We start from the raw sequence: 25558 nt of genomic DNA on the forward strand, positions 1-25558 counted from the left end.
ATTGTCGCTGTTGGCTGATCGAGCACATCTGGTTAGCATTTTGAATGATGTTTCCAATGCAAAAGCATATCAGATATGTCGGCATATGCCAACGCATGCAAGTCCGACGTACATTGCCAAGGACAATAGGACAATGCAGCATGTACATCCAATTAGGGCGACGGAAGTAATGTAGTCCTAATGTTCATCTTTGCCTAGTTTTCTCCGTATGTCTTCGATGAGTGCAAATCGAAATGCCAACGACATTGGCCGATAAATACTCACCCGATCATCCGTACATGACAAGCAAGAACCTAGGACATGACAGCCATGGTTTCCCCCGTGCTCTGGTGCGCTCTGTTATGCAGCCTCTACTCGGTCGCGCTTGGAGGCGACGAGCACAACTTCGTCGTGGTGCCGGCTAGCTCCTTCGAGCCAGAAGCAGCATGCTCCACATCAGTAACTTCTGAGCTGCCAAACCGTGCGTCCGTGCCGCTGGCGCACCGGCACGGACCGTGCGCGCCCTCGGGTGCCAGCGGCAAGCCGTCTCTTGCCGAGAGGCTCCGCAGAGACCGCGCCCGCGCCAACTACATCACGGGCAAGGCCTCGGCGCGCACGAGAATGTTGTCAGCAGGAGACGCGAGCGTCCCGACGTTCCTCGGCGACTCCGTCGACTCGCTCGAGTACGTGGTCACCCTGGGCATCGGCACGCCGGCCGTGCAGCAGACCGTGCTCATCGACACCGGCAGCGACCTGTCGTGGGTGCAGTGCGCGCCCTGCAATTCCACGCAATGCTACCCGCAGAAGGACCCCCTGTTCGACCCGAGCAAGTCGTCCACATTCGCGCCCATCCCCTGCGCCACCGACGCGTGCAAGGCGCTCTCGGTCGACAGCTACGACAACGGCTGCACCAACGGCACGGATGGCGCCTCCCTGTGCGGGTACGCGATCGAGTACGGCAACCGCGCGGTCACCACGGGGGTGTACAGCACGGAGATGCTCACCCTCAACACCGGCGTCTCCGTCAGCAACTTCAGCTTCGGCTGCGGCAGCAACCAGCACGGGCCCTACGACAAGTTCGACGGCCTCCTCGGCCTCGGCGGCGCGCCGGAGTCGCTCGTGTCGCAGACGTCGTCCGTGTACGGCGGCGCCTTCTCCTACTGCCTCCCGCCGGCCAGCGGCAGCGCCGGGTTCCTCACCCTCGGCGCGCCGAGCAACAACACGGCCGACTTCCTGTTCACGCCAATGCGCCGCCTATCCCCGGAGCTCGCGACGTTCTACGTCGTCACGCTCACCGGCATAAGCGTCGCCGGGAAAGTGCTGGACATCCCGCCGGCGGTGTTCTCCAAGGGCATGATCATCGACTCCGGCACGGTCATCACGGGGCTCCCGAAGACGGCCTACGCGGCGCTGCGGTCGGCGTTCCAGAGCGCCATGTCCCAGTACCCGCTCCTGCCGCCGTCGGAGAACGGGCTCGACACGTGCTACAACTTCACCGGCAACAGCAGCGTCACCGTGCCCAAGGTGGCCCTCACGTTCAGCGGCGGCACCACCGTCGACCTCAGCGTGCCGTCGGGGGTTCTGGTGGAAGGATGCCTCGCCTTCAGGGGAGAAAGGTCCGACAGCATCGGCGGGATCATCGGCAACGTGAATCAGCGTACCTTGGAGCTCTTGTACGATTCTGGCCGCGGAAGCGTCGGGTTCAGAGCTGGTGCCTGCTGAGTGTGCGTCGCCCTCTTGCTTCGTTCAAGAGCACATACCACGCGACTACTTTACTTTTTCTTTTCAACGATGTGCCTCATTTCATTAATAAAGATTGAATGGAAGTTTAACAGGTCCACACTATGGAAGGGCACAACCCAAAATTACAAAAGCATGCTCTAACGACAATATTCTAGCCAAATGCCGAAATCACTGGTAGAGGAGTACTCGTTGCAAAGATCACTCAAACTCCCCGTGTTGCGACAAGTGGCGCACATGCAACGCACCACTTGTCGCAACCTGGGAGTTTTCCCCTTTTTCGTAGATCCGTTTATTCAAAACGTTTTATCTCTCAAAACCGTGTGTCCAAATCTCAAACTGCTTTCACCGTTGGATTCCTCACATCGAGATCTTCAAAACTAGATCCTATGTTGATAGGTTTTGACGAACTTTTTTTTACGAAAAAACCGGACGAAGAAACAGAACCGGGAGCACGGGGTTTTCCCTTTTCGAAAGAGGCACGCCCGTGCCTCTCACGAAATCACAACCGTGCCTCTCGCGGAAGCAAAACCGTGACTCTCGCGAAAGCACACCCGTGCCTCTCGCGGAAGCAAACCCGTGACTCTTGCGAAAGGAAAAAAAATAGAAAACACGTTTTCTTTTTTGTTTTCGAGAGGCACGGCCGTGACTCTCGCGAAAGCACAACCGTGCCTCTCGCGGAAGCAAAACCGTGACTCTCGCGAAAGGAAAAAAAACAAAAACACGTTTTTCTCCGTTTCCGAGAGGCACGGCCGTGACTCTCGCAAAAGCACAACCGTGCCTCTCGCGGAAGCAAAACCGCGACTCTCGCGAAAGGAAAAAAACAAAAAAATACGTTTTTTTCGTTTTCGAGAGGCACGGCCGTGACTCTCGCGAAAGCACACCCGTGCCTCTCGCGGAACCAAAATCATGACTCTCGCGAAAGGGAAAAAATAGAAAATGCGTTTTTTTTCGTTTTCGAGAGGCACGGCCGTGACTCTCGCGAAAGCAAAACTGTGCCTCTCGAGGAAGCAAAACCGTGACTCTCGCGAAAGGGAAAAAAAAGAAAACGCGTTTTCTCGCGGATTTTTTTTTTTCGAATTTCTTTTGGTCGAAAAGCTAAGCAAGACCGGTGGAAAACCAAAACATCGGAAAAAACCGTTAAATAGCCGAAAACGCATGCGGAAAAATAAAAAAAATCCGAAGGAAGCGCCCAGAGCGCGACACGTGGTAAATGGCTGAGAGCGCGCCAAGTGGCGCTGATCGTTGCAAGGCTCCCGAAGGAGCGCTCGTTAACTAGTGGCTCCCCCCAAATGCTCCCGGGAGTACTCGAACAAGTCCGCGTACCAGGTGCAATTCCAGGGCAAAAAATTTGTTGGGCTTTTTTTTGAAATGGAGGCAAAAAATTTGCCTCATATATTAATTAAGAGAGGAAAAAAGAGTTTGTTACAAGCCTTAATAAGAAACAAAGAGACTACTCTCCCGGAATGATGGCCCTCAGGTTTTTTGAACCCGTGGTCACCCAAAGACGAGCCTCCGTTTTTATGATGTTAAGCAGTAGCGGTGGTGGGGTGCACTTGTTGCGGAAGACTTGTGCGTTCCTTTGTTTCAAATGGTCCAAGATATGAGCATAGCAAGGGAAGCCATGACCTTTTTATTAGCATTGGAGGCGTCCGAACGCTTGGTCCACCAATCATTGACGGAGCTCTCAAGATGCTAGTTGGCGGTGTTGATGTTCTCTAGTTGCAATCCCAGGGCAGCAACACGCCGGGCTTCAAATCAATCATCTGCAAGGCGTGGACTCCGAGGAAGATGAAGATGTTTTCATGGCTGCTGCATCAAAATCGCCTACGGTGCAACGACATGCTACAGTGGAGGGGCTAGCCCAACGGCTACTTTTGCCCTCCCTGCATTCGAAGTTTGGAGTGCTCTGTCCAGGATTTCCCTCTATCCATCTCGTCTGGGAATGCAAGTTTGCATCCGGAAACCTGGGTAGTTTTCAAGATAACCACCACGACCATTGGCACAACGATCATCCAACGTTCGGATTACGGCGCAAAAAAGGGCATGCGATCAATGTGCATCCTGATCTGCTAGGAGATTGGCAGGAACGAAGTTAAAAAAAGTATGAGACCAATCCAAGGGCTAATCCTTGTTGGCTTTCTTTTATAGAAGAAACTCCGTGAGCGCCGCGTGCAAAGCCGAGGCTCGAACGCGGGTGGGCTGACAGCTACCCCAGCCGCAGGAACAAAGTAGCTACACGTTCAGGGAAAATATTAAGTCTATGAGCGACGTCATCAGTGCTGTCAGAAGGAACATGGAGCAATGCGCCTGGCTAGAGCCAAGCACGTCGAGAGCCCATTTGGGGACATGCCGTCAAAAGTTTCCCTAGTTTCATGACCCCTATGTAATTTTCTCTTTACACCCATTAATCACTTGATCGAACCAAAAATGTTACACACACGGACCTTTTATGGGGGATTACGGGCTCCTTCCTCCACATTAACCCCCCCCCCCCCCTATTTTCAGTTGGGTGGGGCCAGCTCTTCCCTTAATCCAATCACAGTATCCCACCTCAAATCCACCCTGTAATGAGCCAATGTTTTCTGCATGCTCCTTGCTAAATCAATGCTAAAATCTACCCAAGTGCTTGGAACACGCAATCACCGAAGTCGAGCCTTGGTTCCAGATGCGAGATATGAGCATGGCCGTTGGCGTATACTTGTTTGTCAAAACTCTAACATTACTTTTTTAGAGAAAAAAAATCTTACGTTATGTTCCTTCCAAATCTCCCATACCACCCACAAACCCACAAAAGCAAGGACGCCATGGCTTTGCATCTACCCTAGTTACCATGCATCACATGAGTCCACCATGTTTTACGTGGGTGAAGGCATGCCACAAATTAGGCTCAAAAGGAAGGGGAAGCTAATCTTGAATAATGCGTCGTAGCCGGGTGTGAAGTGGCAAAGCATGGAAGAGCATATGGTCGTCATCTTCGATAACCTTCGCCCAACTTGCAAATGCCGCAATTCAGCCACACCCGCCTCGCGGGCTTGTCGTGGCCCAAACCTGGTTTGGATGACAAACCAAGCGAAATACTTGCATTTGGAGAACCCACCACTTCCAAAGTTTGGAATTCATCTTATGTATTTCCATAGTTGCCGCAATTGAGATGTTTAGAATTGTTCCCTCACATAATCTTTCTTTCACTCCCCACCATTTTAAATTCTATGACGATTGTTAGACTATGTAATAAATGATGAACAAGATTAAGTCTCGTTTCAATAATTATTGTTTCTAATAAATACTACAAAAGAGACCCTACAAAATAAACGGGAAATTGTTTGTGTCCATGAGAACTTCAATCCATTCGACAAAGCATGGCTTATGTGAATCTGTGGGTGGTCCCTCGTATGAGTGAGAGGGCCAAACCTCATATAACTCTTGTAGTGTTGGACGGGCTAAGACATTATTGGAGTACACAAGCGGCACAAATGGGGTTTGGAATGCCGATTTGTGAACCGTGATGGCGTAAAAGGTGGTATCATATCCTAGCTACCAATCTCGATGGATTCACGGTAGCCGGTCATGGTTAGTCACACATCAGCTGTGGCAGGAGGAACATCAGGACTGTGGAGATGTTGACATAAGGGCAGTGGTAGGGCCAATGTTTGGGTGGTATTAGAGAGAACATGTCAAATGTATAGTGTAAGATATTCACGATAGAAAAACTCAAACGCAGTGTTACCTTAAAGTTCACATGATGTTTTTGTTCAAAAGAAAGTATCATTTGTATATGTTTTAGCATTGTTTGCACATGGAAAGTTTTGCAAGTGCACAACCACGCTAATACATATGTATGATGTCTTTCTGAACTCTTTTATTAAATGACACTATTTTCTTGTCCAAATGCATATTCGCCTTATTGTACCTTATACTCAAATGTGCTCAGACTTGAAAAACAGCTCAACGCACGAAGAACATAAACAAAGCGTATCTACATAAGCATTACACACGGTCTCTGCAAAGCTATGATGCATACAGCCAACACGAACACACGCACATAAAAAATACGCCAGCAAAATAGCAAAGTCACATAAAGACCAAAGCTATGCGTAGGCGAGGGAAAAAAGCTCAAAGCGATTAGATATCGATCGGCAAACTATAAAATGACCATATCCGCACTAATAATCTCATGACATCACACTAACACCGAGTGACGCTCGAGCTCCTCTGTCACCGGATCCAACCACTCAAGGCCAGTTTCTAGGTCTTCACCCCGAAGAACCAGTCCAAGCATATTCGAACAACGTCTTCAAAAAAGTAACGATGTAAAAGCACCGCCATTGCCAGGTATACATAACTAGCTAGGGTTAAACCCAGGCTTTCACCCCGGAGCTCGAGGCTGAAGTCAATCATGTGTTGTCACCACCACTTTTCCGTGACCCAGCAGCTGCATGTGATGTATGACCGCCGCCACTGCACCACCATCCCTCTGCGTCAAGCCGTCATACGTAGTTTGCATCTTGCCATGAAGTCACCACCGAATTTGGGGAGAGAAATCCCCACTAAGATCTTTCGGTGGCCACCGTAATCCCGCAGTGAGGTCGATGCCGCGGACCGGAGTGGTTAACAAGGACAAGGGGCCAACATGGAACGTGCATCGGTCACCGCATCTGCTGCGGGGGTAGGCGACGCCACCATTGCCGGACCCGGACGAAAGACCCTTGGCCCGCTGACACCAACATGGCCTTGGAATCTGGCATTGCTGCTAGCGTTGCTAGTGGTGTTGTAGATTGTGACCACCACTGCCGTAGGAGCCGCTGCAACCTTAGACGCCGAGGACGAGCGGACGACAACCGCCTCAGGGCCTTCCGCTGCCAGCCCTCCATGGCCGAATCTAGCGAAAGAACCGGCTGCATCCCGCATGGATGCCTCCAGCCATGACAGGATGGATCTGCTGCTTAGAGGAACGGAAGGACGAGAAGATCTCCCGCCGCCACCGCCGACCGCCGAGGCTTTGTCCGGCACAAGCGACATGTGACGAGGAGGAGGATAGGAACAGGAGGAGGAGCCTGAGGCGACAGGGTTGATATTGAATGATTGTGTATTGACACATCTCTCTATTTAAATATTACATTATTTGTAATGTGTATTTTCCTCCATATATGTACTCTATATAAACCATCCAAGAGGTACAGTACAACATCTTGGATCATGTCAATTCCAAGAGGCCTCGAGTTTAAGACTCGACAAACAAACTACTAAATAAAAATAGTTGCAACCTACATTGATCCCACATGGAACAACTTAGGCATGAGGGGGTATTGAAATACTCCCGCCCGTTTCTTTTTGTCTGCATATAAGATTTGGTCAAAGCCAAACTTTGTAAAGTTTAACTAACTTTATAGAAAAAAAATTGAACATCTACAATGCTAAAGTTATATGTTGTGAAAATTAATTTTATCATTCATCTAATAATATTGATTTCATAGTGTGAATGTTGATATCTTTTTCTATAAAGTTAGTCAAACTTTACAAAGTTTGACTTTAACCAAATCTTGTATGCAAACTAAAAAGAAACGGAAGGAGTATATTGTCCATCAGTTTTGGTTTTGGATAAACTGAGTAGAGCATGCAATTCCATATCACCAACAACAAAAACACCACGAACGGTCAGACATGAGATAAGTTGAAGGTTGAAACAAATGGGATACTAACTACTAAGAGTGGTAGAAGCAAATATAGTTCAACATTTAGTTTTTTGTTGAGAAAAAAACAACTACTTTCACATGACATATATATATATATACCATGTTACAAATTTTTCTATATCCAAACACAACACATAACTCAAGAAACAAAAAGGACAATCTATTTTGAGTAGTACGAGAATGACACTACTGATATCAGGTTTGAATGTGATACTGTACATAGCATGTTTCATTTTTGTGTGATCCAGACCTCGAAATTCGTAGCATGCTACATATGTAGGATTTAGAGCAAACTTCTAGAAATATAGGTACATGGAAACCCATCTACTGAAAAATTAAGTTCGAAAGTTTACGAAAATAAGTCATGCATATAGGTATTGGATAGGAACTTACCATGTAACTTTCCTGAAAAGCTAACCATTTGCGTGTTGGAAATATGCCCTAGAGGCAATAATAAATGGTTATTATTATATTTCTTTGTTCATGGTAATTGTCTATTATTCATGCTATAATTGTATTGTCCGGAAATCGTAATACATGTGTGAATACATAGACCACAACGTGTCCCTAGTAAGCCTCTAGTTGACTAGCTCGTTGATCAACAGATAGTCATGGTTTCCTGACTATGGACATTGGATGTCATTGATAACAGGATCACATCATTAGGAGAATGATGTGATGGACAAGACCCAATCCTAAGCATAGCATAAAAGATCGTGTAGTTTCGTTTGCTAGAGCTTTTCCAATGTCAAGTATCTTTTCCTTAGACCATGAGATCGTGCAACTCCCGGATACCGTAGGAGTGCTTTGGGTGTGCCAAACGTCACAACGTAACTGGGTGACTATAAAGGTGCACTACGGGTATCTCCGAAAGTGTCTGTTGGGTTGGCACGGATCGAGACTGGGATTTGTCACTCCGTGTGACGGAGAGGTATCTCTGGGCCCACTCGGTAATGCATCATCATAATGAGCTCTATGTGACTAAGGCGTTAGTCACGGGATCATGCATTGCGGTACGAGTAAAGAGACTTGCCGGTAACGAGATTGAACAAGGTATTGGGATACCGACGATCGAATCTCGGGCAAGTAACATACCGATTGACAAAGGGAATTGCATACGGGATTGATTGAATCCTCGACACCGTGGTTCATCCGATGAGATCATCGTGGAACATGTGGGAGCCAACATGGGTATCCAGATCCCGCTGTTGGTTATTGACCGGAGAGGCGTCTCGGTCATGTCTGCATGTCTCCCGAACCCGTAGGGTCTACACACTTAAGGTTCGGTGACGCTAGGGTTGTAGAGATATGTGTATGCGGAAACCCGAAAGTTGTTCGGAGTCCCGGATGAGATCCCGGACGTCACGAGAGGTTCCGGAATGGTCCGGAGGTGAAGAATTATATATAGGAAGTCAAGTTTCGGCAACCGGGGAAGTTTCGGGGGTTACCGGTATTGTACCGGGACCACCGGAAGGGTCTCGGGGGTCCACCGGGTGGGCCCACCTATCCCGGAGGGCCCCGTGGGCTGAAGTGGGAAGGGAACCAGCCCCTAGTGGTCTGGGCGCCCCCCATGGGCCTCCCCCATGCGCCTAGGGTTGGGAACCCTAGGGTGGGGGGGCTTCCCACTTGCCTTGGGGGGCAAGGCACCCCCTTCCCCCCTTTGGCCGCCGCCCCCCCCTTGAGATCCCATCTCCAGGGCCGGCGCCCCCCCAGGGGGCCTATATAAAGGGGGGGAGGGAGGGCAGAAACCTACAGCCTTGGGCGCCTCCCTCCTCCCCTGCAACACCTCTCTCTCTCGCAGAAGCTCGGCGAAGCCCTGCCGGAGACCCGCTACATCCACCACCACGCCATCGTGCTGCTAGATCTCCATCAACCTCTCCTTTCCCCTTGCTGGATCAAGAAGGAGGAGACGTCGCTGCACCGTACGTGTGTTGAACGCGGAGGTGCCGTCCGTTCGGCACTCGGTCATCGGTGATTTGGATCACGGCGAGTACGACTCCGTTATCCACGTTCATTGGAACGCTTCCGCTCGCGATCTACAAGGGTATGTAGATGCACTCCCTTCCCCTCGTTGCTAGTATACTCCATAGATGCATCTTGGTGAGCGTAGGAAAATTTTAAAATTATGCTACGATTCCCAACAGTGGCATCATGAGCCAGGCCTATGCGTAGTTACTATGCACGAGTAGAACACAAAGCAGTTGTGGGCGTTGAGTTTGCCAATTCTTCTTGCCGCTACTAGTCTTTTCTTGTTTCGGCGGCATTGTAGGATGAAGCGGCCCGGACCGACCTTACACGTACGCTTACGTGAGACAGGTTCCACCGACTGACATGCACTAGTTGCATAAGGTGGCTAGCGGGTGTCTGTCTCTCCTACTTTAGTCGGAACGGATTCGATGAAAAGGGTCCTTATGAAGGGTAAATAGAAATTGGCAAATCACGTTGTGGTCATACGTAGGTAAGAAAACGTTCTTGCTAGAAACCTACAAACCACGTAAAAACTTGCAACAACAATTAGAGGACGTCTAACTTGTTTTTGCAGCAAGTGCTATGTGATGTGATATGGCCAGAAGATGTGATGAATGATATATGTGATGTATGAGATTGATCATATTCTTGTAATAGGAATCACGACTTGCATGTCGATGAGTATGACAACCGGCAGGAGCCATAGGAGTTGTCTTTATTATTTTGTATGACCTGCGTGTCATTGAATAACGCCATGTAAATTACTTTACTTTGTTGCTAAACGCGTTAGCCATAGAAGTAGAAGTAATCGTTGGCGTGACGACTTCATGAAGACACAATGATGGAGATCATGATGATGGAGATCATGGTGTCATGCCGGTGACGAAGATGATCATGGTGCCCCGAAGATGGAGATCAAAGGAGCATAATGATATTGGCCATATCATGTCACTATTTGATTGCATGTGATGTTTATCATGTTTTTGCATCTTATTTGCTTAGAACGACGGTAGTAAGTAAGATGATCCCTTATAATAATTTCAAGAAAAGTGTTCACCCTAACTGTGCACCGTTGCGAAGGTTCGTTGTTTCGAAGCACCACGTGATGATCGGGTGTGATAGATTCTAACGTTCGAATACAACGGGTGTTGACGAGCCTAGCATGTACAGACATGGCCTCGGAACACACGCAATACACTTAGGTTGACTTGACGAGCCTAGCATGTACAGACATGGCCTCGGAACACGGAGGACCGAAAGGTCGAGCATGAGTCGTATAGAAGATACGATCAACATGGAGATGTTCACCGATCTTGACTAGTCCGTCTCACGTGATGATCGGACACGGCCTAGTTAAACTCGGATCATGTTTCACTTAGATGACTAGAGGGATGTCTATCTGAGTGGGAGTTCATTAAATAATTTGATTAGATGAACTTAATTATCATGAACTTAGTCTAAAATCTTTACACTATGTCTTGTAGATCAAATGGCCAACGTTGTCCTCAATTTCAACGCGTTCCTAGAGAAAACCAAGCTGAAAGATGATGGCAGCAACTATACGGACTGGGTCCGGAACCTGAGGATCATCCTCATAGTAGCCAAGAAAGATTATGTCTTAGAAGCACCGCTAGGTGATGCACCAATCCCAGAGAACCAAGACGTTATGAACGCTTGGCAGCAGCGTGCTGATGATTACTCCCTCGTTCAGTGCGGCATGCTTTACAGCTTAGAACCGGGTCTCCAAAAGCGTTTTGAGAAACATGGAGCATATGAGATGTTCGAGGAGCTGAAATTGGTTTTCCAAGCTCATGCCCGGGTCGAGAGATATGAAGTCTCCGACAAGTTCTTCAGCTGTAAAATGGAGGAGAATAGTTCTGTTAGTGAGCACATACTCAGAATGTCTGGGTTGCACAACCGCTTGACTCAGCTGGGAGTTAATCTCCCGGATGACGCGGTCATTGACAGAATCCTTCAGTCGCTTCCACCAAGCTTCAAGAGCTTTGTGATGAACTACAATATGCAGGGGATGGAAAAGACCATTCCTGAGGTATATTCAATGCTGAAATCAGCGGAGGTGGAGATCAGAAAAGAACATCAAGTGTTGATGGTGAATAAAACCACTAAGTTCAAGAAGGGCAAGGGTAAGAAGAACTTCAAGAAGGACGGCAAGGGAGTTGCCGCGCCCGGTAAACCAGTTACTGGGAAGAAGTCAAAGAATGGACCCAAGCCCGAGACTGAGTGCTTTTATTGCAAGGGAAGTGGTCACTGGAAGCGGAACTGCCCCAAATACTTAGCGGACAAGAAGAAGGCCGGCAACACCAAAGGTATATGTGATATACATGTAATTGATGTGTACCTTACCAGTACTCGTAGTAGCTCCTGGGTATTTGATACCGGTGCGGTTGCTCATATTTGTAACTCAAAACAGGAACTACGGAATAAACGGAGACTGGCGAAGGACGAGGTGACGATGCGCGTCGGGAATGGTTCCAAGGTCGATGTGATCGCCGTCGGCACGCTACCTCTGCATCTACCCACGGGATTAGTTTTAAACCTCAATAATTGTTATTTAGTGCCAGCTTTGAGCATGAACATTGTATCTGGATCTCGTTTAATTCGAGATGGCTACTCATTTAAATCCGAGAATAATGGTTGTTCTATTTATTTGAGAGATATGTTTTATGGTCATGCCCCGCTGGTCAATGGTTTATTTTTGATGAATCTCGAACGTGATGTTACACATGTTCATAGTGTGAATACCAAAAGATGTAAAGTTGATAACGATAGTCCCACATACTTGTGGCACTGCCGCCTTGGTCACATTGGTGTCAAGCGCATGAAGAAGCTCCATGCAGATGGACTTTTGGAGTCTCTTGATTACGAATCATTTGACACGTGCGAACCATGCCTCATGGGTAAGATGACCAAGACTCCGTTCTCCGGAACAATGGAGCGAGCAACCAACTTATTGGAAATCATACATACCGATGTGTGCGGTCCAATGAGTGTTGAGGCTCGCGGAGGATATCGTTATGTTCTCACTCTCACTGATGACTTAAGTAGATATGGGTATGTCTACCTAATGAAACACAAGTCTGAAACCTTTGAAAAGTTCAAGGAATTTCAGAGTGAGGTTGAGAATCAACGTGACAGGAGAATAAAATTCTTACGATCAGATCGTGGTGGAGAATATTTAAGTCACGAGTTTGGTGCACACTTAAGGAAATGTGGAATAGTTTCACAACTCACGCCGCCTGGAACACCTCAGAGAAATGGTGTGTCCGAACGTCGTAATCGCACTCTATTGGATATGGTGCGATCTATGATGTCTCTTACCGATTTACCGCTCTCATTTTGGGGCTATGCTTTAGAGACTGCCGCATTCACTTTAAATAGGGCTCCGTCGAAATCCGTTGAGACGACACCGTATGAATTATGGTTTGGGAAGAAACCTAAGCTGTCGTTTCTAAAAGTTTGGGGATGCGATGCTTATGTCAAGAAACTTCAACCTGAAAAGCTCGAACCCAAGTCGGAAAAATGCGTCTTCATAGGATACCCTAAGGAAACTATTGGGTATACCTTCTACCTCAGATCCGAAGGCAAGATCTTCGTTGCCAAGAACGGGTCCTTTCTGGAGAAGGAGTTTCTCTCGAAAGAATTGAGTGGGAGGAAAGTGGAACTTGATGAGGTGATAGTCACCCCTTCCGAACCGGAAAGTAGCGCAGCGCGGGAAAATGTTCCTGTGGTGCCTACACCGACTGGGGAGGAAGTTAATGATGATGATCATGAAGCTTCGGATCAAGTTACTGAACTTCGTAGGTCCACAAGGACACGTTCCGCACCAGAGTGGTACGGCAACCCTGTCCTGGAAATCATGTTGTTAGACAACGGTGAACCTTCGAACTATGAAGAAGCGATGGCGGGCCCGGATTCCGACAAATGGCTAGAAGCCATGAAATCCGAGATAGAATCCATGTATGAAAACGAAGTATGGACTTTGACTGACTTGCCCGATGAGCGGCGAGCCATAGAAAACAAATGGATCTTTAAGAAGAAGACGGACGCGGATGGTAATGTGACCATCTACAAAGCTCGACTTGTCGCTAAGGGTTATCGACAAGTTCAAGGGGTTGACTACGATGAGACTTTCTCACCCGTAGCGAAGCTGAAGTCCGTCCGAATCATGTTAGCAATTGCCGCATACTATGATTATGAGATATGGCAGATGGACGTCAAAACGGCATTCCTTAATGGCTTCCTTAAGGAAGAGTTGTATATGATGCAGCCGGAAGGTTTTGTCGATCCTAAGAATGCTAACAAAGTATGCAAGCTCCAGCGCTCAATCTATGGGCTGGTGCAAGCATCTCGGAGTTGGAACATTCGCTTTGATGAGATGATCAAAGCGTTTGGGTTTACACAGACTTATGGAGAAGCCTGTGTTTACAAGAAAGTGAGTGGGAGCTCTGTAGCATTTCTCATATTATATGTGGATGACATACTATTGATGGGAAATGATATAGAATTCTTGGAAAGTATAAAGGCCTATTTGAATAAGTGTTTTTCAATGAAGGACCTTGGAGAAGCTGCTTATATATTAGGCATCAAGATCTATAGAGATAGATCAAGACGCCTCATTGGTCTTTCACAGAGTACATACCTTGACAAGATATTGAAGAAGTTCAATATGGATCAGTCCAAGAAGGGGTTCTTGCCTGTATTGCAAGGTGTGCAATTGAGCACGGCTCAATGCCCGACCACGGCAGAAGATATAGAAAAGATGAGTGTCATCCCCTATGCCTCGGCCATAGGGTCTATTATGTATGCCATGCTGTGTACCAGACCTGATGTAAACCTTGCCGTAAGTTTGGTAGGAAGGTACCAAAGTAATCCCGGCATGGAACACTGGACAGCGGTCAAGAATATCCTGAAGTACCTGAAGAGGACTAAGGATATGTTTCTCGTTTATGGAGGTGACGAAGAGCTCGTCGTAAAGGGTTACGTCGACGCTAGCTTCGACACAGATCTGGATGACTCGAAGTCACAAACCGGATACGTGTATATTTTGAATGGAGGAGCAGTAAGCTGGTGCAGTTGCAAGCAAAGCGTCGTGGCGGGATCTACATGTGAAGCGGAGTACATGGCAGCCTCGGAGGCAGCACAGGAAGCAGTCTGGATGAAGGAGTTCATTACCGACCTAGGGGTGATTCCCAATGCGTCGGGCCCGATGACTCTCTTCTGTGACAACACTGGAGCTATTGCCCTTGCGAAGGAGCCCAGGTTTCACAGGAAGACCAGGCATATCAAGCGTCGCTTCAACTCCATTCGTGAAAGTGTTCAAAATGGAGACATAGATATTTGTAAAGTACATACGGACCTGAATGTAGCAGATCCGTTGACTAAACCTCTCCCTAGAGCAAAACATGATCAACACCAGGACGCAATGGGTGTTCGATTCATCACAATGTAACTAGATTATTGACTCTAGTGCAAGTGGGAGACTGTTGGAAATATGCCCTAGAGGCAATAATAAATGGTTATTATTATATTTCTTTGTTCATGGTAATTGTCTATTATTCATGCTATAATTGTATTGTCCGGAAATCGTAATACATGTGTGAATACATAGACCACAACGTGTCCCTAGTAAGCCTCTAGTTGACTAGCTCGTTGATCAACAGATAGTCATGGTTTCCTGACTATGGACATTGGATGTCATTGATAACGGGATCACATCATTAGGAGAATGATGTGATGGACAAGACCCAATCCTAAGCATAGCATAAAAGATCGTGTAGTTTCGTTTGCTAGAGCTTTTCCAATGTCAAGTATCTTTTCCTTAGACCATGAGATCGTGCAACTCCCGGATACCGTAGGAGTGCTTTGGGTGTGCCAAACGTCACAACGTAACTGGGTGACTATAAAGGTGCACTACGGGTATCTCCGAAAGTGTCTGTTGGGTTGGCACGGATCGAGACTGGGATTTGTCACTCCGTGTGACGGAGAGGTATCTCTGGGCCCACTCGGTAATGCATCATCATAATGAGCTCAATGTGACTAAGGCGTTAGTCACGGGATCATGCATTGCGGTACGAGTAAAGAGACTTGCCGGTAACGAGATTGAACAAGGTATTGGGATACCGACGATCGAATCTCGGGCAAGTAACATACCGATTGACAAAGGGAATTGCATACGGGATTGATTGAATCCTCGACACCGTGGTTCATCCGATGAGATCATCGTGGAACATGTGGGAGCCAACATGGGTATCCAGATCCCGCTGTTGGTTATTGACCGGAGAGGCGTCTCGGTCATGTCTGCATGTCTCCCGAACCCGTAGGGTCTACACACTTAAGGTTCGGTGACGCTAGGGTTGTAGAGATATGTGTATGCGGAAACCCGAAAGTTGTTCGGAGTCCCAGATGAGATCCTGGACGTCACGAGAGGTTCCGGAATGGTCCGGAGGTGAAGAATTATATATAGGAAGTCAAGTTTCGGCCACCGGGAAAGTTTCAGGGGTTACCGGTATTGTACCGGGACCACCGGAAGGGTCCCGGGGGTCCACCGGATGGGGCCACCTATCCCGGAGGGCCCCGTGGGCTGAAGTGGGAAGGGAACCAGCCCCTAGTGGGCTGGGAGCCCCCCCATGGGCCTCCCCCCATGCGCCTAGGGTTGGGAACCCTAGGGTGGGGGGGCTTCCCACTTGCCTGGGGGGGCAAGGCACCCCCTTCCCCCCTTTGGCCGCCGCCCCCCCTTGAGATCCCATCTCCAGGGCCGGCGCCCCCCAGGGGGGCCTATATAAAGGGGGGGAGGGAGGGCAGAAACCTACAACCTTGGGCGCCTCCCTCCTCCCCTGCAACACCTCTCTCTCTCTCTCGCAGAAGCTCGGCGAAGCCCTGCCGGAGACCCGCTACATCCACCACCACGCCGTCGTGCTGCTAGATCTCCATCAACCTCTCCTTTCCCCTTGCTGGATCAAGAAGGAGGAGACATCGCTGCACCGTACGTGTGTTGAACGCGGAGGTGCCGTCCGTTCGGCACTCGGTCATCGGTGATTTGGATCACGGCGAGTACGACTCCGTCATCCACGTTCATTGGAACGCTTCCACTCGCGATCTACAAGGGTATGTAGATGCACTCCCTTCCCCTCGTTGCTAGTATACTCCATAGATGCATCTTGGTGAGCGTAGGAAAATTTTAAAATTATGCTACGATTCCCAACATTGCGACCTACGCAAAAACAAAAGTTGTAGCTAAGGTTACTCTAGTTTTTTCTATCTTCATATGAATCGCAAAATGGTCATATTATTTTATGAAAATTATAAGGGTAAGTTTATACCTAATACTTACGTATGATTTTTTCTATGCTCTCTGATCCATATTAAATGTCGCTAGTACTAAACCAGCAACAATTAATATAGTAATATTTTTACGAAAATGTTATTGATCGGCCGTTCCTACGAAGGGTTTTCTCACACGAATCTCAACGCATTAGCTCGAAAGACCATTGGGAGGGAATGCCTAGACAAAACACAACCTGAGGGAATGATCTTCGTCAGGGATCTTAGCGTCATGGCAATTTCTATGTGAAACATGGCAGTTCTTCTTATGCAACAATGGCAAACACCTAAAGACATGTGTGTCAATTTGTCTTCTGCAGCATGGCAATTCTCCATGGTATGGCATGAAAAATTCTCCTTTTTGCAACATGACAAATCATGGACATTTGTGGCAACTTTTTTATGTTGTAGGATGGTATTTTATTTCCATGTGTGAATCTCTGATACACACGATAATTTACTCGGTTGCGGCATGGCAAATTCCTGACAATTTACTCGATTGCAGCATAGCAAATTCCTGACAATTCTTTTTGCTAGCATGGCATTTTTTTAATTTTCAACATGACAAATAACACATCTTGCAAGGAACTTTTGTTCGCTCAAGAGACTTCCGTGAGAGAACGTATGCGCGTTGTTGACGTTATATTTTTATAAGCTTGAAAAATACAAGTTTAACTAAGTTTTAAAAGTGAGCTCATATGTACCGTGCCACGTCTATCATTTCTACTCCCTCGGTTCCAAAATATTTGAAGTTCTAGTTTTGTTCTAAGTCAAAAAAAAAAGGTTTTGGCCAGAACTACCGAAAAATATACCAACATCTACAACACACAAATAGAGCCAAAAAAAGAAACTATGGACATTTGCAACAAAATAAAACTCTTTAGAAAGAACATAAAGCCCACAAAAATATCTGACTAGCTATTTTATTCGCTTATCTGCTTACTAAATCCTAATCCCCTCCCCTCGTCTTCTCCCCCACAAAAGCAAACGCGCTGCTCCACTCCGAGCCGCGGCCATGGAGCTCGCCACCGCGGCCGTCGTCTCCACAGCCTCCATCCACCCTGGCCGCAGCCATTTCTCAAACCCACGCGTAGCCTCCTGGTCTAGTTCCTCGTCGCCGTCCTCCTCTCGGTCCCTGTCCACCTCCGCCTCCACCTCGCGGTCCCAGAGGCGTCGACTCCCCGTCGCCTCGGCCGCCGTAGAGCTCCGCGAGGCCGCCGCAGGTGGTGGAGACTCCGTCCGCGTCATCGAGACGCCGCAGCCCAACTCCAGTGTTAGCCCCGACTCTGCTCAATTAACTGCCTCTCTAGTTGTATATGAGTTGGAGAGCCGCGTAATTCTGTAATGTGGAATGTTGTCTTAGTTTCTGTGCGATGAGTGGAGTAGATTAGGGGCTAAACTGATGAACTGATGCTTGATTCTAATGGTCATGGTGTGCTGCTTTGCAGGTTAAGTTCAGCGTGGAGGTGCCTCCCTCGATATGCCAGGAGTGCTACCAAACAACTCTTCTGGAGTACTCAAAGCGTTTCAAGGTACCATTTCTGTGCTAAAACCTGTATCAAATTTTACAATCAGTTGATCATAGCTAAATCACTAAGACCAGACGGTTCGGAAGTGGGAAAAGAGATAATTCTACATGGTGTCTGTGATGCTGCTCTATATGTTCTACAGTTTTATATTGTATGCCCCTGCTATTCCTTCTTATCAGGTTCCTGGATTTCGGCCTGGAAAGATAGTTCCAGAAAATGTACTTTTAAACTACGTTGGACCGCAACATGTACGGGCTGCTACAGTTGAAGCTATCTTAAGACACACACTTCCTCAAGCATTGTCCTCGGTATGAATTTCTCCCCAGTCCTATTTTACAAAGCAATACCCTGATATTTAACATGATGGATTCTTTGTTTCAGCCATTCATGGCAAGCAAAATTAGTTCTGGTAACCTGTATTTGTCTTGCATCATTATTATCAGAGTGATGATATAGTTGAAAATTTTGAAGTAGAGATTACCATTTCATATGAACTGAACGGGCGGATCATCAGAGATGAAGCACCGTTTAACATTTTCGGCGGATATTTTGCTGAGAACATTTCTCACTGCAGATCCCTTCTCTGATGATTCAATCTCTTATACTATATATGCTTTGTTATACTTAATATTACATCTGCTCAGCTGATATCGTCATCTTTTTTTATAGGTAGAAGAGAGGGCATTAGAAGATTCTGTGCGCATTCTCACTAAGTTTGATGATATGAACGAGGCTTTCTCACTTGACCATGTCTTTAGGTAGACAGTTACTACCATCTTGGTCTCCTGCTTATTTCATTATCTGAACTTTAAAATTGTTGTTTTGATCATATATTTTTTCTTTATACCAATTTTTGCTCAGATATGATGTTGCTGTGGATGTTGTTCCTGAAGTCCGTTGGTTATCTGAAGACAAATATAAGAACCTCAAAGTGGTTATTGAAATAGATGAAATTGTTGATGCAGAAAAGGCAGCCGAGTTAGAGCTTAAGCGTCGCCGTAAATCTCTCGGGCTGCTTCGAATAGTACCTGACAGAGGCCTACAGGTGATTTCTTACAGTTGCTCTAGTATGTAAATGTGATATTAATATGCCGTGAAACCTTTACTGTGTGTTAGCTTTAGTTTATTCAGGACTCTCATTTCCCCTGTGAAGTAATCGGCAAAGTTTTGCAGAAATCGGCTAAATTTCTAGTAGTATCTGACAAAGTGACAAACTATTCTTCTTATTCCATATATTTGTGTCTTCTTGATTCTATGGTCTGGAGTCTTACAATGCCCACACTAACTTATATATAGTACCCCTGTATTTGCTAGTGCCTGCATTATAGCTCAGGGCTGTTATGGCTGATAAAGTGATTATTGTCTGGTTCTCAAAGGAAAATTGAGCCTGATTGTACTGCCTGAGCAAAACAGTTCCAGGAGCTTCTTGATGTTACACCATGTACCTTTTATATCTATAGATGTTTCCACTAGTTGTAGCATTATGATAGCTCAGCAACTTGTACTGATGGTCTGATAGTTGAATAAGTCAGCAACGTCATATGGCATCTACCGAAATTCAAAAATAACGACGATAATGGGGGCAATAGCAAATGTGCCAACAGCGATGGTTCAGTCCAATGAACACAAGTGCTAGTCGAGGATGAACATTAATCTTGCTAAGATCCTCCCAGATCAGAGTCAGTGGCAACGAATGCTCATTGAATCTCATGAAGATGAGATGAGACCATGAGGTTGGGAGTCAATACGATCTATATCTACACAGATTTTAAACAGGGTGGTAATCTGGTCATTTCGAAGCAGATCTCATTGTTCTGCATTTGCCGATTCTGGCAAAGAAGGTGGCGAGGCTTGGATGACTACAGCTATAGAGATTCCCCTACTAGCATGTCAACTTAGGAAAAAAAGAATTATTCACAAATATGCATCTTATTCCAGTTGAAATAGTTATATACAAAAGAGAGTTATGGACCTAGCAGAAATGTTGACCACAGCCAAGTCATCATGTACATATATACCCTTAACAGTTTCCTTGTCAGTGTCAAGCAGCATTATGACTAAAAAACAGCATTATGATTTTCATAGTAAATGAAGGATGTATGAACTACGTGGCTTGCTTGTTTGGATTTGGCATCTTAGATTAATCCTATTTCATGGTAAGTATCAGTAACGTTGTTATGTTGTAATAGCATCCTCTTTTGGACCATGTAGGTAGGTGATCTAGTGGTACTGGATATATTGGCTGAAACTATAACGACTGACGGCTCTAAAGGTGAAAAAATTCCATCAGCTGAGAGTACAGGTTTGTTTGTTTTTGCACAACTGCATTCTATTTTATTTCACAACTTCATTGTTTGCCTATTATGATAATATGCTGTTATATATTTAAAAAAAATTCCCAAATTTTTCTGGCTTTATACGCCTTTTGATTGCAACTGACTAATGTAGTGATGTGATTCTCAAGTCTACATATCCTCAGAATTCTCTTTTGTATACCAGAATACCAGATAAGATAGAATGCACACTATTGCTTTCATTCTATCTTGTGATGCACGTCTGCTACGATTACAGGGTTCCACTTGGACACTGAGGAAAATACTAATCTTGTTCCTGGATTTCTGGGTTCACTCATTGGGATTCGTCCTGGTGAGACTAGAACTTTTCCTATTCAGTTCCCTGAGTCGTTTGAGCAGGAAACTCTACAAGGTGTCCGTGCCCAGTTTACTGTGAGTATCACTTCCTAAAGACCGAGATGTATATACCTGTGTACTCCACTCTTACTACCAATTAGTAATCACATTATATTGTGCCTATATCACACGGAAGTCATTACACTTAGGAATTACTTTTACCGTCACATCTGTTAGTATGATTTTCATGTGGGAAATATAGATGCACGTGTATATTAGTCCTGTTTGACTGCACACAAACTACAGTGACACAGTTTTTTATTCTATATCTATAGCTAGTGCTGGAGTTTTCATTCCCATTTTGACTGTATTATGTAGGTTGTCTGTAAAGAACTCTTCTTCAGAGAGTTGCCAGAATTGGATGATTCGCTCGCCGCAAAGCTCCTTCCAGGATGCAATACCATCGATGAGGTTTCTATTCTACCGCTGTAGTATATATTTCACTTGGTAGTTAATAATAGGCAGTGAAATCAACATCACAGGATATGTACCTGTTGAACCTGTTCTCTTTTTGGAAAATTACTCCCGATAGATCATAGTTCGCAGTTCACCCTGAGAAATATTAGCTGTAAACTGTGATCATCATACGATACGATGGTCAATCAATTTTTTGAACTGTTTTGAAATCATACCTTCTGACTGAAATAGGTTAAAGAACGAATTTTGGAAAGATGTAAAGAAGTGGAGAAGACGGCTATAGAACAAGCAACAGATAATGCAATCCTCGATCAACTGGGAAAGGTTGTGGGCTTGCTTCTGAAATAGTCAATTCCGTATTATTATTTTTGCAGAGAGATCATCCATATGTTACCTTTGGTTCCATTATCAAATTCCTCTTCACATTCTCTCCAAGATTGCATAAGCTTGCATTAATGTTTCCATTGGTTTGTGTAGTTGGTAGACGTTGATGTTCCACGTTCCTTGTTTCAAGAACAAGGTCAACAGTTGTATGGAGCGAAACTTCTCCAACTTCAGGTACTGAACAAGCAGTCTAACACTAGGTTAGCTTTTATATATTGCTTTCTCAATGTATTTATTGGTTCCTTCAGGCAGAAAGGAAGCTTGACAAAGACCAACTAGCATCCCTTTCAAGTGAAAAGTCGGTACAGGAGTACCTAAAGGGTGAGAGGGAGAACATTACTAGGATCATTAAGCAAATGTTGGTTGTTGGTGAAATATTCAAGGCCGAAAATTTGCAGGTAAATAACATGATTGTTCTTCATTTGTCATTCGAGTGATTGAACCTCTACTTCTGACTTCTGGTCCACACATTTTTCTTATGCATGCATTAACAACATATCATCCTGCAGTACTCGACAGACCAGCTCGTCAAGGAAGTTGAGAACTCTATAGAAGAGTTCAAACGCTATAATCAAGACTACGACGAGGGGAACATCAAGCAGCAGGTTCTTAACTGTTCTTTTTTTTTCTTCTGATATTTTCAGTGCTGGATTCCTTCAGTTTGCTGTGGTCTGGCAACACCCTTTTGATCTTAATGCGACAATTTTTTGCTACTAAAATATACGTGTAGATGATAGTTAAATCCCCACAGAAAAAAGATGACAGTTAAACAACTATGCCTAGTAGTATTAAGTGAACCAAGAGAATGCCAAGGAAATTATCTCCCTACCTCTTCTTGTTCCCATGGCTGGAAAATCTCATTCTTTGTCTGCTGTGGGACTAAAAACCATGCAGGTTCAGGATGTTCTGGAGGCTGCCAAGGTGCTCGAGTGGCTCAAGGAGAACTGCACGATCGAGTACATCAAAAAATGAGCGCGACGCTAGATGCTCTGTCAGTTTTCAAGGATGGCAGGCGTGCAAACTCTCTCTGCCCCTACCTTGGTTTTGCAGACAGAAGGGTTTGCCTTGTTTATAGCACAAGAGAGAAGTATCGTTTACATGTAGATGTCAAGTTTGCTCTATACATACCGAAAGTGTTACTCTAGTCCCGAGCTCAAATATCATAAACAGCATACTATATTGTGTGAGGAGTGGACATCCAAATACTGTTTTTTTTCTTTACAGCATTAAATATCCATTTTTGCCAAGACATAGCCAAGTTCGTCCTGACAAGCATGCAATGGCGATAGTCCGCACAAATCCTTTGGATCTGATTATTCATGTGCAATCCTGAACCGGTCGATTGAGTTGGTGCCATGGCCATGCTCTCTCCGGGAGTTCATGAACTCAGTGACGGTGAAAGCCCGGTAACGCTGCTGCTTTCCCGCCGTCAAGAGCTCCGGGAGGGGCCCAAACAAGTCGGATTCCTGGCGCTTCGCAGGATTAAAGAAGAGTGCAATGGACACCCTGGCATCTTGACCAGACCTGATCACCACCCTGTGCTCCACGCTCGCGTACTCATCATTTGAAACCACCTGAATTTTTTTCTATCCGCAAGTAAATCATCGTGGTGGTAGATTGGTAGCAGTTCACTTCTACAGAGCTGGAGGGACGACGCACCTTGAGCACGTCCCCGATGTTGACCAGAAGCGCGCCGGGCACCGGCGGCACGTCGGCCCACCGTCCGTCGTGGAGGCGCACCTGAAGCCCTCCGACGCCGTCTTGTGCCAGGACGGTGAAGAGGCTGGGGTCTGTGTGCTCCGGGCACGGCGGGTAATAGTGGCACGCCATCAGCACGCCTTCCACCTGCATCGCCCTCTCCAGCCGCCCCGCGCCGACGCCGAGCGCCTCCGACAGCAGCCCGGCCATCTTCTTCCTGAGCTCCGTCATGAGCAGCTGGTACTTGAGCAGCGCGTCCCGGCAAGCCGGCGGCAGATGGGCGAGGTCGGGCGCCGGAGGGGGGCCGAAGCGGACCTGGAGCGTGTCGCGCCAGGGGAGGAGAGGACCGGCGGAATTTTTGCCGGGCTGGATGGGGATGGTGGAGTAGGTGACGCTCCCGACGGACGCGGGCGTGTAGAACGCCGAACGGACGGTGAGGGGCAGCTCGTGGAAGGCCCGGACGGCGGACACCGCGGAGTCGACGGCGGCGGCGTCGACGCCGTGGTTGGTGACATGGAAGAAGCCGCACGAGCGCGCGGCGGCGCGGATGAGCGGCAGGCTGGATGAGGGCGGGACTGCGAGGTCAACGCTTGGGATGGTGAAGAGGATCTCCTTCTCGAATGGCGGTGGGGAGGGGCTGCCTGTGCCGGGTGCGAGGAAGAGCGGCGGCACGGAGGTGATGCCGGACTCGACGAGGCCGCGGACGCCGGCACGGGCCGCCTGGAACTCGGCCAGCGCGACCGCGGTGTCGTAGTCGTCGGCTGCTGCCATCTTTTGTTGGGAGAAATACAATTGTGTTTGCCGGGCGAACTGCGTTTGTTCGGCTTTGTTGCCAACCTTGGCCGGCGTTTTTCTCTCGCGTGGGATTTAGAAAAGAACCAAGGCTGCATTAGTTACTCTCTCGGGATTCTCCCACAATTCGACCCTTACCTCTTACCTAGTTTCTCCCAAAAATTTTGGGCTCAATTTGTTTTATAATCCTATCTAATTAGACCATAACTATTGACTCAACATATAAATTTGCTAAGATCTACAACATCAAATACACGTAGTATGAAAACATATTTCATAAAGAACGGTTATGCTATATCTCATGTGCCTGGAAATTGTCTTCGTATCAGCCACTTTTTCTAGTTCATCCGAAGAGGCAGCTCCACTATCTATCTTAGAAGAATCCATTGCCTCACTATCTATCTTACGGGGAAGCCATTGCTTCATTATCTATCCTTAGGGGTGGGGTGCAGGGGATCACCGGAGTTCTTCAATGGTGTGGCGGGGCTTAGAGGGATGGCCGAGGCGACGACCAGCTACAGGGGTGGGAGGAGGTTGAGGGGAGGGAAGGGGGACAAGGTGGTGCGCGGTAGCGCCCGTTGACGGTGTCTTGGACTAGGGGGTACTCACCACGTCGTCTCCCAATCAGCTGGATCGGGCCGAGGACCCCCATGGCGGTTCACTCATGGGCCACTTCGGGCAGCCCTTGCCGCACACGAGGAAGATTCCATAAGACTTGGTGATCAAGACAAGGACTCCTCTCCACCAATGTATTCGACTAGGACTCTTGTTATCCTAGGCCTCTGGTGCATTATATAAGCCAGGGCCAGGCTAGTCGATAGAGAATTATGACATTATTCATCATACCCTTAGGTTTTAGACCACAACATATGATCTCGAGGTAGATCAACTCTGTAATCATACACATCGAATATAATCGAGCAGGAGTAGGGTTTTACCTCTTAGAGAGGGCCCAAACCTGAGTAAACACCGTGTCCCTCGTTTCCTGTTACCCATCGATCCTAAGACACACAGCTCGGGACCCCCTAACCGAGATCTGCCGGTTTTGACACCGACAATGGTGCTTTCATTGAGAGTTCCGCTGTGAGATCAACGAAGGATCGATGGCTCGTCTGCAGATTAACTGCGACGTCGGCATCTTCATCACCGGCTCGATTGGTCACCTTGGCTCAACCGAGGATTGCACTCCGCGTCAGATTGTCATGTTCGGACAATGACTTTCGTCAACATCAACTCCGGTCTCTCTCAAGATCATGGAGGAATCATTCATGGAGCCCCGGGGCTCAATGTCAACATTGCCCTTGAGCGACCGTGCTGTGATTCT

General features: G+C 47.0%; 3 protein-coding genes across 3 annotated transcripts; 2 read left to right on the plus strand and 1 right to left on the minus strand.

Annotated features, from left to right (window-relative positions):
* The first annotated feature begins 300 nt into the window (after nt 1–300).
* Nucleotides 301–1811, plus strand: LOC123165033 (aspartyl protease family protein At5g10770-like). Its single transcript, XM_044582662.1, has one exon. The coding sequence runs from the start codon at nt 301–303 to the stop codon at nt 1699–1701; it is 1401 nt and encodes a 466-aa protein (XP_044438597.1). The 3' UTR covers nt 1702–1811.
* A 15855-nt stretch (nt 1812–17666) lies between these two features.
* On the plus strand, nt 17667–22991 carry LOC123165261 (trigger factor-like protein TIG, Chloroplastic). The gene is made up of 13 exons (XM_044582892.1): nt 17667–17997; nt 18173–18256; nt 18433–18561; nt 18923–19011; nt 19115–19298; nt 20465–20555; nt 20825–20979; nt 21262–21354; nt 21592–21684; nt 21838–21918; nt 21993–22142; nt 22254–22349; nt 22639–22991. Exons 1-13 carry the CDS (start codon nt 17740–17742, stop codon nt 22714–22716), a joined length of 1581 nt encoding a protein of 526 aa, XP_044438827.1. The 5' UTR covers nt 17667–17739; the 3' UTR covers nt 22717–22991.
* Nucleotides 22787–24346, minus strand: LOC123165262 (1-aminocyclopropane-1-carboxylate oxidase homolog 1). Its single transcript, XM_044582893.1, has 2 exons — nt 23404–24346; nt 22787–23318 (listed from the first exon to the last, which is right to left on the minus strand). Exons 1-2 carry the CDS (start codon nt 24211–24213, stop codon nt 23058–23060), a joined length of 1071 nt encoding a protein of 356 aa, XP_044438828.1. The 5' UTR covers nt 24214–24346; the 3' UTR covers nt 22787–23057.
* Nucleotides 24347–25558: the final 1212 nt, after the last annotated feature.

This window comes from Triticum aestivum, chromosome 7D (genome assembly GCF_018294505.1).
Source record: "Triticum aestivum cultivar Chinese Spring chromosome 7D, IWGSC CS RefSeq v2.1, whole genome shotgun sequence".
NCBI lineage: Eukaryota > Viridiplantae > Streptophyta > Magnoliopsida > Poales > Poaceae > Triticum > Triticum aestivum.